Source organism: Rhynchophorus ferrugineus, unplaced genomic scaffold (genome assembly GCF_030347505.1).
Source record: "Rhynchophorus ferrugineus isolate W39M unplaced genomic scaffold, kcgeb_rfMv2 rfM6, whole genome shotgun sequence".
NCBI lineage: Eukaryota > Metazoa > Arthropoda > Insecta > Coleoptera > Curculionidae > Rhynchophorus > Rhynchophorus ferrugineus.
This window is the reverse complement of record NW_027472585.1, coordinates 31,308,495-31,321,831: the sequence shown is the minus strand read 5'-3', so window position 1 is coordinate 31,321,831 and position 13,337 is coordinate 31,308,495. Positions and strand designations below refer to the sequence as shown.

General features: G+C 31.2%; 1 protein-coding gene across 2 annotated transcripts in view; it reads left to right on the top strand.

Moving 5' to 3' along the window:
* LOC143198238 (uncharacterized) overlaps positions 1–13,337 on the top strand; it is a 126,461-nt gene that overhangs the window by 93,409 nt on the left and 19,715 nt on the right. For both annotated transcript variants that reach the window (XM_076407365.1, XM_076407366.1), the window contains exon 3: positions 9,783–9,990. In XM_076407365.1, the coding sequence (XP_076263480.1) occupies positions 9,783–9,990 (208 nt within the window). The remainder of the gene's footprint in view (positions 1–9,782; positions 9,991–13,337) is intronic.

Genomic DNA, 13,337 nt, shown 5'->3' with positions numbered 1-13,337 from the left:
GTAAACGATTAATGATTGTGATCTCAGGTGATAAATATAGAATTACTAATATACCACCATGGCAGTTCTCAAGAATACACATAGACCTCTCTATGATAGTTCTGAATAAGGAGACAAATGGTCATTCTACAATAAAAAGCTTCTTTAGACAAATAATCGAAGAGAAGAACTATTCAAATCATTTTATCATCTACACGGATGGTTCAAAACGTAAGAACTTTGTGGGTGCTGCTTATACGTCTAGTCTACTTGAGAGGCACTTTTGGCTTCCATAATTGACTAGCATTTTCACCGCGGAGCTACTGGCTATATATATGGCTCTATCTGCCTTGGAAGAATCACGTACATACTAGTAGTATCGGATTCTATGAGTTCCCTAGAGAGTTTATGAAAGGCAAGGACAGTCCACCCTCTGGTCACACACATCAGAGAGACACAGACAAAGCTACAATTTAGGGGTGTAAGAATAACATACCTCTGGGTCCCCTCCCATATGGAGGAATATCTAGAAATGAAAGAACCTCCCACCTGGCAAGTAGGGAAGAGGAGTCAATCAAGTTAAACGAACTGTTCAGCAAAATAGATGCCAAAGTTTATATGACCTTCCTACCTTCTTATAAAAAACAATAAATTATGGGAAGTCAAGAGGATCTCTTATGAATCTATAGACCATAATAAAATCAGTAGACACAAGTCAAGCGTCCTCGCACGATCGCGAATGGGGCACTGTAGACTGACACATGAATATTTGTTGAAGGTACAGAGCCCACCCTTGTGTGATTTGTGCCAGATCCAACTTAGCGTCAGACACATCCTACTGGACTGCCAAAAATATGATGATTTGAGTAGACAACATGAGATGCCGACAACATTGGAACAATTGGTCCAACCTGAGAAACTGAATCTGCTGATTGACTATCTAAAGACCATAGACCTACTTCAACACTTGTAACATACATTTATTATTGTGTAATTGAAATATTTTATTGTATATATTCTAATGTTTAAAATCTACTGTGTAGTATTGTAAGCTGTTAATGTTCTTATAATGTATTGTAATTCACCCTAAATAACCTAAGAGGCTGACGGGTTTAAATAAAATTTAAAAAAATAAAATAAGTAAACTAAACTAACATGGATAAATAAATAAATCTCTGTTTAATAAAAACAACATTTGAACATCGCAAAAACTTTTAGTGGTTAGTACGTAATATAATTTAACAAAATAATGTTGCAGAAACAAAAGAACGTTAATAACTGTATTTGTAAGTAATTCAAATTTTACATCATATAAATTGCTATGAATCAATGACTCATAGAATATACGGAACAATAAATATGAACTAATACAATATATGTACAGTATATTTCTATTACAGTTTATTGATGATATCATGCCCCAAACGGTCAGAGTATGTAGGTTCATTATACTCAATACAAATATGAGTAAAGGTGCTTGCGAAACTGTTGAGAACATTTAGTAATACAGAATGGATATTTCTTACATCACTAAAGTAAACAACACATCAATCATGAACGCATCTGTAGTAAACTCTTACAGTCTATCAATTTCGCAAAGTAATAGATTGCCATGATGCTCTGCAAAGATGAAAAATAGAAAAGGAGAAAGTTTCACGTGTTATTTGGTAAAAGTTTATTAGCATCATCAATATTGAAAAATAGTATAACGATGCTAAATATATAACTTTCCTTGTTAGCTTAAGTTACATAATATATAATCAATAAATAAAACGCAGATTATTATTTTTTCTTTGCATAATTTTTGAGCATCAAATCCTTAATTTGAAACACGTAGTATGACCAATATTTTAGTTCACCAGTAGATATATGTTGTACGGTTTCTGTCATTTGATGTTGTCAGTACTGAGCCCCACGTTAGATGTTTAACATTAAAATATCTGCCGATAATAAAGCTATTATCCAACGTGTTAAATAAAGCTAGAAAATATTCGGCCTCCACATTTCTTCCTTCTTTAAGCAATCTACACCAATCAAATACACCTGCTTCGCGTAGAACATCATAAAATTAGTTGTTTTATCATATGGAACACTACAGTGGCAACATATGCTGACGACAAAGCCATCTTAGCATCTCACGAAGATCCAATTACAGCATTAAAGAACCTCCAAACACACCTGGTTAAAATACAACTGTCACGAAAGACATGGCGTGTTAAAGAAAATGAAACAAAATCTACATTCAGTGAAAGATCATGCCCACTATTGAATATCAATAATTGTCAACTTATCTAAGCTCAGGATACTATATATATTGATATGCATCGGTACCAAGGCATAACCTGAAAGAAACACTTACTTGCTAAAAGAAGACGGCTTAAATTATGTCAAATCTATTTGGTTATCGGGTACAAATCAAAGGTATCATTCAATAACAAGTTTGTTATACAAGTCAATATTTAAGCCTGTTTAATCATAGATCCAACTATGGGGTAGTGCTAGCAAATCTAATATACCCATCATGCAACCATTGTCGATGCTCCAACGCGATATCCCTCTAGAAACCGTAACTAGTGCAATAAAAAATGTTTGTGTCAAAAACTTTAAAAAAATGTGTGTACTAACATAACTAAAATGTCATATAATGTAAAAAGTCTAATGTCACAGCTGTTATGTGCACATAGATACAGGCAGGAAAGTACCCGGATGCCAAATCCCTTCAAATTAATTCCAGCTAATCCCAGTTTTACTTTGTTATATACCAGTAAATCCGTCATTATTATATGATGTAACAATGCGTATTATACATAATTCACCGTGAGAACGGTTATTTTTGGAAAAATCTATAAAGAATTATGCATAGAAAAAATAGTTTATTATAAGAAAGTTTTTTTCTTATCGTTAGGTCGTTGGCCAGTTAATATTGACGAAAAATTCTAAGAAAATGAATTTGCAGCAACATCAACATAACAGTCATGTAATAAACATAAAATAAATGAATAAATTAAAATGCTCCTTCATATAGTATGACTTCGCGGTATAGACATATGTTTTTCTATGTAACACTACGACAAGAATCAATATTAAATTGTATGGCTTACAACTATAGCGATACTGCGTAGAAATCTCTATTTGGTAACGTATTAAAACGATTGTTCAAATTGGACAGGCTATATTGATGAATCCCTTGTGATTAAAGCTGTAGGAGGTATTTTTATCACGACAATAAGAAAAGACAAACAAACGAATCGCCATTTTAGAATGTTTGTCACGTAAAAGGAAACGTACATATGACACAACTGTGCCAAAATCGATAGTACTGAAAGATCCCCTTTATTTGCATTGAAAAAACAAATGGTTCTTATAAGAATAAATGTTAATTAAGCATATTTACAAGAAATAATTGCATAAGTTACAATAAACAGTGTGACAAGGATCATTAGTGTTTCTTCATATAACGTATCGACAAGGGGTGTTGGCCACCGAAAAAAATATCGATATTTCGATATATCGATATTTTTTTAAATAAGAATAAAAAATATCGGTACTTTACAAAAAATATATCGATATTTTTAGGAAAACATAAAAGTAGTGATATATTATCCTAAATAAATAAGTAGTAGTTATTTATATAAGAGTAGTTAATAGTATTAATATTATATGATATATCTAATTTATATAATTTTTAAGGGGAAAACCGAGGGGTAAGTTATTTTTAAAAAATTATATACATGCATTTATATATATTTGCAATACAAGGAGGGGTCCAGCGTCAATATATTAAATTTTTCTGTCACTATATATATATATATATATATATATATATATATATATATATATATATATATATATATATATATATATTATGTTTAATAACACATTTCCTAACCTTCAAAAGACACATTTAAACTTTTCAAAGTAAATTCAATTTCGATCATCAATATTTGTTTTTTCATTATTAAATCAGATATATAAACACCAACCTTCGTACATGATTACCATATAAGAGAGTATCAGTCAGCAATACTTATGTTAAGTACTTAACATGTAGAGCAGAATGAAACAGGCAAAAATTAAAGAAAGGGCTTTAAATCAATTAACAAGAAAATTGTTAAGTAAAATACGTATACGTATTTTAGATTCATAGATCCTTTAGGCAATACTTTGAGCACCACCGTCCGAGCACCCGTCAATCAACAGTACATACGTAGCGCGATCGATTACCCATGCTTCAGGTAACTCTAATCTGTATTCTCTTACAGTATATATGAGGTATTGGTAGACATGGTTGTAAATTAGCGTTTGTGATGATCCATAAGCATAATTATATAATAATAAGTCTGATAAGGAAAACAACTCCATTCACGCCAGTAATCAGGCTAGGTAAGACCGAATATCTTCTGAGATAGTGTCTAAGTTGCTCACGCAGCAGTCGATAGGCTTAATATCGAGGACCGTGATTCGGAGCCCACGTTAAACCATTAAGAATCCAAGAATATTGACATGACTAAAATGGTTATACATACCTATATATTTGTATTTATTTCTATTTTATTATATATCTATAATAAATAATATTCAGTCATCATGTAAATATCACTAACTAGGTGTACAGAATCAAATCATTACATTACAAAACATTACTACTGCGATATCAGATGTACACCAAGCATGATGTCTTTATCACAATTTAATCAATAAGTTGCAGTGATAATGACAGTTGCAGATCGAATATAGAAAAATGTTGCTCTTGAGCCATTAAAAAAAATCAATCAGTAATAATTATGGTATAGCTAATAATCGTTGCATATCAATAAGGATTAGTTTATATATCTACGACCCTCACATATTTCCATTTCTGGTTTCAAATCAAACATTTCATAGTTCCGTAAATTCTCGAAACTTTTACAAATATGCCAATAATGAAACAGTTACGACTGGGTAGGTTTCGTCATTTCCGCCTGCTGCATTCCCAGTGGAAAATATATTTCGTACGACTCAATAAATACTTGGGAAAATACGATGCAATTATCTTCGTTCTTATTAATTAGACCGAAATAGGTGTGAAATACGTTCGCGATATATTGTGATATTAAAATCACACGGCCTGAATATCAATTAATTTAAAAAGTTTTTGCGTTAAATTTGTTTATTATGTGAATTTAAATAAACAAAAAATGTATATATAATATGTGTATATTTTGATGTATTGGTTTTTTTTGTAATTTTGAAAAATGATATAATATTTTTTATTCGAAGTATTGTTCATTATTAGCTATGACTTTTTCCTATCTTTCAGGCAACACAGTGATTCCGCGTTGAAAAAATCCTCGTATTTTAAAGCCATCAAAGAATCGATCCAATTTTTGTCTAATATGCTGTTTGGTCAGATCATGTGGTAGTCGAAAAGAACAATATTCACAAATTTTACAACATGCAATTGAGCATTCTGGTTGCAAATTCATTTACACCGAGTTTTTTACTTAATACCAACATATTTGCTATAATAATTGTCCGCAGTTAATGCTTCAAGATATTAATTTCAACTTATAACAATATCTCATCATCAATTTAAACAACTTAACCTAACTGTTAAATTCAATAGTTTTGATATTTTTTACATAAAATAATAGTTTTCCATTTGCTATTATTGAGTTACTCAGTTACTAAAATTGCATTTTGAACATTCCTAGCTTTTGTTGTTTGATTTGAAGAAAGTTTAAAAGCTTATACTGATGCTGTTCTATCTTGTCTTAATTCCCAGTGGTTTTGTCAATAGCAATGATAAACCTGGAGGACTTAAAATTTGGAAGACAAAGAGCTTCAGGACTTATTGGACGAAAACTCAGTTCAGACTGTCAAAGAATTTTCATAAAGCTTAACAGATGATGTATCAATTAGTTCCAAACTTTTACAAGCGACGGCAAAAGCCAGGGGAATAATTTGGAAGCAAGAAAAATAGCTACCACACGAGTTGACTGAAAATAGCATACCGTTTTAACCTCCCGGTTATGCCTAGAGATGAAAACTAAATCTACTACGACAATTTTAAGGGAAAAAAGTTATCGGTTAATGCAGCAGAGCCATCCACATGGACACCAAAGCAGCATATACATGTCCATAAAGTATTGCTGAGCATATGGTGGAATCAGCTGAACTGAAGGTGTAGTGAAAGACCAGCAATAGCGAATAATCTTCTTGCAAATCCATCTTCTTTTATAATAACGCTCTACTACGCGTAAGAGTTGTGAAGGATACACTGTTTCAGCTCATTAGACATAGCATCTTCTGATTACCACTTACTCAGATCTATGCAATATGGTTTGGCGGGTACACGTTTTCCAAATGCTGAAAAAGTGCGAAAATATATCAATGATTCCGTTGTTGCCAAACCGACATCGTTCTTTCAACGAGATATCGCCATGTTGCCAAAAATGGGAAAAAGTTGTAGAAAATTATGGAAAATATATTGATATACATTGCGTCAATTTTTGCACCTAACAGTTAAATCAGTATTACCAAAAACTTCTAGAAAAAATCATTGTAACATCTCTCTGTAGATTTATTCAAATTAAAAAGTCAAATAAAACTATCTGAGTATTCCAATAAAAGAAAAAAATATTTAAATACGATAAATAAATAATAGTAATTAACGATTATGCTCTTGAAATAGTTTCATTCCTACGATATGGCATTTTATCACACAATTAAAAATAAATTTAAAGTCGAATCGGTGCCGTCTTCAAGTGACCCCCTATGTATTACATAACTTTAAAAATAATTGAAAAAGTAAACTACAGCAATCAAATAAATATAAATTATACTATCATATAATGTAATATAAATTAGTATTATAAATATTCAATTTTAACACGTTCACCTTTCGAATGGGATGTATTAATTAGCATTAATTTTGTTTCATCGAGATTTTTTTCTAATTCTGGTCGAATATATACTATCTCTAAGGAAAACCCAGTCATAAAATATGTCTCATAGCTCTTGGCGTTACCAGAATAACAATGTTTTTATTGGTATTTTTCACGGTTCACTTTTACTTCACTAATATTCAAGGAGTTTTTAATATATTACAAATAATTGTAGTACTTGTAACATTAACACAAAAAAAATGCATATAAAAATATAAATCTACAAAAGCTAAGAACAATTAAGTAAATATTATTCATAGTACAATTTATATAAGTGATCATTATCATTGTGATTTTAAAAATAAATATTCCAAAACATATTTTTTAAATGCTGCTGGACTTATAAATGGTTTAACCTAACTGCTGAAGCTCATCCACAACTGTTTTACATAAAGATATTGCCTTTCTTTCTCTATGATCTTAATAATAGATTTTCTAAAATGGTGGTCGAACGTAGTGGCTATTCGATGAAGCTACATTTATCAAATGTAGTTATTGCAATAATTTTTGAATAAATTGTCATAAAAAGTGACAATATCTAGCAACCGACTATGTTCTGCGCGCTATATCCGACTATATCTTTAATATGGCGTTAGATAACTTATCAGATAACCAATATTATCAGAATTAAATTTTAACAAATATGCATGCAGGTTCAGAGAAATACTGATATAACATTCAAATACAAAGCATTATTCCATAATACTTACGTTATACATAACTTTATTCGCTTAATAACATCCAGATATCTAAAAAATAAAAATACGATTTTTTGGTCTAAGAGATTTATTCAAAATATTCATATAGTAGAGAATATTTTAAATTAAACAAAGATGTATTTTCCGTTTATGAACAGCAGAACAAGTTGGATTTTTCGTTTCTACTTGCCGTATCAATATTATTTGAGAAACTGTAGTTAAAAGGTATCAAACCATTTATAGAAATTCCAGATTTCCAGTTTGGATTTCGAAATCACCACTTGACAATCGACCAAGTGCACAGAGTAACAGCGGTTGTTGAAAAGGCTTTCGAAGAAAAGAAATAGCCCTGAGATATTCTTGGACGTCTTAAAAGCTTTTGACCGGGTATACCATTCGGGATTAATTTACAAAAGGAGCAAATTACTACCCAGGAATAACTGCTGACTGACTGCTGTTGGAATCATATCTTTTCGAAAAAAAATTTAATTTCTTGTGAAGGGACCTTCTCAACACTTAAATCTATTTCAGCTGGAGATCCCCAAAGTAGTGCCTTAGGACATTCCTGTATCTGCTCTACACTGCTGATATCCCAACAACAACAGAATAAACAGAACATTTGCAGACGACAAAGTTAGCATTCTAGCTGTAGAAAAAGTACAAGTATGAGTCAACAAGATCTACAAATGGACTAGAAACTGGAAAATACAGATCAATAACTTCAAATCTGTCCATGTAAATTTTGCGTTGTGGCGAAATAACAAAAACCTAATTATATCACTTGAAGGATGCCCGATTCCTCAAACAGAATCAGTTAAATACCTCGGCATACATCTCGATGGTAGGTTAAATTGGAAAGATCGTATTTGACAAAAAGCAAAGCACATAAGACTTAGTACTCAAGCAACTGTACTGGTTAGTCGGAAGATACTCTCAACTGGACCTAAACTCATAGATATTGGTTTATCAGTCAATCATGAACCCAATTTGGACCTATGGCGTGCGTGAGGTGGTGCTAAAACATCAAACCAACTAGTAATCCAACGCAACCAAAACAAAGTTCTACGATTAATTACCAAGCATCGCTACGTAACCAACGAAGAACTGTACGATAACCTAGGAATTAAATGGATATACGGAGTTATCCAAGATTTCACCTTAAAACATGAAATAAGGTTGCTAAATCATAGCATAGTGGAAGCTATACGGCTACTGGACAACATGCGGGAAATCAGAAGAGTTATTTTTAACTTTAGCTTAGGTAGTTTATTTTTATTTGGGAAATACATACTGATGTATTAATCCCGTACTCGCTTTGTTTGTGTCTTAATGCTTTAAAATGTGTTGTTTTAAAAATTCTTTAAAATTAAATACAATAACTAATATATTTTACATTTTTTCCATAAGTTCTTGGAACATCCTCTATTCGTCAACAGTAGAACTAAAATTCGACTTCGATTTTAATGCCTCATCTTTCATAAGAGCATAACCAAAATTTCATAAATAAATACGAAAATGTTAACGACAAAAGAAGCTGCATGCACAATAGGAACCGCGTTCGTTAACAAAGGAAGAAAAACACGTTCAAGTGAGACTTTAAAAAGATTAGAAGGATTTTTGCCTCATTTCATCACAACAAATAAAACTTGGCTTTACCACTATAATTCTGAATCGAAACGACACAATAAGGAGTGGAATGAAAGTTAGAGGAGAGGCTTTTCGACACTTTTGTGTTTTGAAATTGGTCATTGATAATGATTGTGTTTAAATAGTAGGAGTCAATTATTTTAAATGCTATTTTAGTGAAAATTATTGTAGTTTCTAGTTTCCAGAATAGAAGTTGTACTTGAGATATTTCAATAAAATATAATTCACCTGTTGCCAAAACAACTCATGGTTTCAAACTAATTCTATGTGTTTAAAGGGATCAGTTTGACACTCTATGTCCTATCATTTTATGATGTGTTCTAAGCTTTTTCAACCGAATGAAAACATTAGTTGTATCGCATGGAACGTAAATGAAGCGTTTGAACCGTGTAGTAAAGAAGGAATAGATGTAACAGGAGAATTGGCACTATAGAGCATCTTCACTGTTCTCTCTAAATTTGTTGGATCCACTTTATGTGATGCAGAAAATCCTTACAGGCATCTCTTATAATTTTTTTTCTTTATTTTTCAGCATTTCACAGCCCAAGAAGGCAGTCCGTCGCCTGGGAACCGATCTACTACGGATGTTCTTGGAGGAAATTAGTCCTGACGTGGTCGTAGAAGTAGAAGGACGCAAACTTAAAGCACATAAATGCATTTTGGCATCAAGGTGTCAATATTTTGCCGCTTTACTTAGCGGAAACTGGTTAGAAAAATCCGGAAATGTAATTTCATTACAGGTAAGATACGCTTGTTATTTTTAAGGGACGATGCTATAAAATATCTGTTAACCAAATCATAAATTTTTGTTATTGTTGCTTATACTGTAGAACCAGAAAATCTACTTAAACCAAATAATTAACACTACTTGTAATTGAAGCCATTTTTTAAATAAATCATCGTATGTTTTCCTTGTAAAATACCTAATATATATAGAAAGTGGTTGAATAGTAATAGTAATTATTTTTAAACGTAAATTGCAACACCAAATTACAATTTTTTTTCTCATTTGTATAAAATACTTTCAAAAAGACAATCCATTTCATATTAATAGGATCTCATATATAATCAAAACATGCAGAGAAGATAAGCTACAAGAAATAGAATAGAATGGTCATAGTCAAAACAAAAATGGAAATTATGAAACGTATAGGGTTTAAAAATAAAACAATATTTTTTATTTCTTGAAAAATATTTTATTTTAACGATAAGAAATGGCTACTTATTGGAACGACTGTACAGGTAACCCTGTCGGTTCAATCATATCTGCTACAAAATTAACGCTACAAACCTTTTTATATATTTAAACGTATATTATTATTTAAAAGAAAGCAAAAATTGGTCAAAGCCATCTATATATAGTTAGCACTGTTTTTCTTCCTTCATATATCCTTCAGTATTTGCCTTTCGACAAACTGGCGTCGTAAATGTCTGCCTATCCTAGATTTTCGCTATTAACCAAAGGGATTAGGGCGCCTATGTACCCAGACTAATAAAGTACAGAGACGACTCAAAAGGCATACTAATTTTTTATGGTTTTGTTAACTATGGAGACATACAATTTTCTTTTGCTCTTCTTGCTAACAAAAGGAGTCTTCGGGGTGGAAAGACTTCTATGTTTCAAATTTATTTCGTCGTATTAAAAGTAAACCCTCTTGAATATAATACAATTATGTTTTTACCAATCTTCGAAACAGTTGTTTAATTTGATTGCTAAAAAGAGTCTTTAAGGCCGTCTTGTTCAATTCAATTTTAGTCTTCTCAATAGACAGAAAATTATGTTTTTTTAAACAGTGTCAATATTTAAGTAATTGCCTGAACTCATTGAAGTCAAATTAACGTATACAAATAATAAACTTTTTAGTAGTATGTAAAACCGCTACTAAAGCTCATGAAATACTTACAAATACTTATAATGAAGTAGATATTATCATAATGTCAATAATAAATATGTCTTCAAAAGCAAAAAGCACCATCTCTTTATGTGAATTGGTTTTTTTATTCTCGGTATTCTGACTTCTGACTAACTAATACATTTACTTGATTTTGAGTCTGATCATCTGCCTGATTTCAATTATTTTCTTCAATATCTGATTTTGATCTCCTGCTTTTTGCCTAACATGATGTTTTTTATTAACAATTTAACCTACCGTCGAGATAGATGTCGAGATATTTAGTTGATTCTGCTTGAAGAATCAGGCATCTGTCAAGTGATATAATTAGGTTTTTGTCATTTTGTCCCAACGCACAATTAAGATGGACAAGTTTGGAGCTATCAAGCTGTATTTTTCAGCCTCTAGTCGATTTGTAGATCTTGTTGACTGCCATTACTTTTTCTACAGCTTTAGGTAGAGCAATATTTTACGATGATAACTGTGCATTCGACAAATGTTCGAAGTATTGTTTCTTTCAAGTAAGAATCAAATAAATAGAGAAGTGTATCACCTCGCCAAACTTCATTGTTTTCCAAGTCCGGTGGTGTACAAATAATCTTGGACGCATGTAAATTGATGACTAGTGAATTAGAACATACGGTTAAGAAGATCAAATATTATAAACTCTTTATTTTTAGGTTTTATAGGTTTAAGAATAAATTCGTGGCGTTATTTGTTAATATAATTTTAAGAATTTGAAAGCCTCTGTACTCGACACAAATAACATTTAAATAATTTTTCAGTAATTAATGACAAACTTTGAATTGAAAACATTTAATGGCGTCTGATTACTCGTAGTGTTACGAAAGCTCAAAATATAAATAATATGGAAATCTTATCACAGCAGCCATATATTCCAGACATTGTTCCTGACTATCAGTTGTTTTGATCAGACCTACGTAATATGCGGTGAATAGCGTAATATGAAGTAAAATTGCCACATTTTACATGAAAAATAATGTCTTGAGTCTTGAACTGATGTAAATAACATCGAAAACTGTAAATTGTTGGAATCAGTACCTATCGTTTTCTTTATAAATAAAATTGCACGAATTTTCAAACTAAAGTAGACTTACAACTTACAACACAACTTACATTTTAATGATAAAATGTTCTAAACGATGTAATGGAGAAAATAACAAACTTTCCAATGAAATTGTCGAAACACACCAAGATCCAAAATATAAATAATGCCCCTCATAATAATACTCATAAAATGTGACCATTAACCATAATAATACTGTAAACTGGAAGGCTATAAAGATATATTATTATATTAAACTATCTAGCGCAAAATTGTAGGTTAGGTATATGAATAAAGGAACAGTAATTTGACGCGAAAATATCCTGTGTAATGATCCCGCACAACATTTTTATGGCAGTGATAAATACAGTTAACCATTATCTAATGCTGGTTGTTTCACTGAAAATGGAACCAGTTTGTTCTACAGTAGTAAATTAGTTATCTGATAAATATTTCAAACTTTGTACGTTTGTTTATTTCGTTTCTGTTGCAGAAAAGACAACGCTCGATTAAACGTATTTATATAACTAATTACATAATTATTCGTTAATGTTGCGTAGAGCTAAAATATTATCTGATCGAATATGTTAATTGCTGTTCAAACATTCGGAGCAGTGTTTGATACAAATATTTTGATCTCGAACGAAAGCGTTGCTTTATTTTTATTCAAGGAAACAATGTTATTGAACTTTACGAATATAATTAGTAATATTTATAAATAAACGCACGCGATTCTTTATTATCTGAGTTTTAATTATAGTAATGATATCTGAATATTTAAAATACCAACTTTTATAAATTATTAGGTGCTTGCATGTATTTTGATCACGAATTGACCGAAAATACTATTTGGAACGGTTTCAGCATCACGGTTTTATTACTTACCAGCCAAAGAATAATAGTTTTCTATGGCGTATTGTTTATTACGAGCTACTAATACCGAATAAAACTGAACGACGCCTTGTTGCAAGAAAGACGAGCAATAGCAAGCAACAGAGGCAAAGTCGTCATCTTGCGTAATAACCCTCGACCACTTAAATTTAAATCGATTTAAACTATCGGAGTTCTTTGAGAGTATTGAGCTGGATTTTCGTCCCATTCATTGTCTGTTTATATCGAAATCGATTTC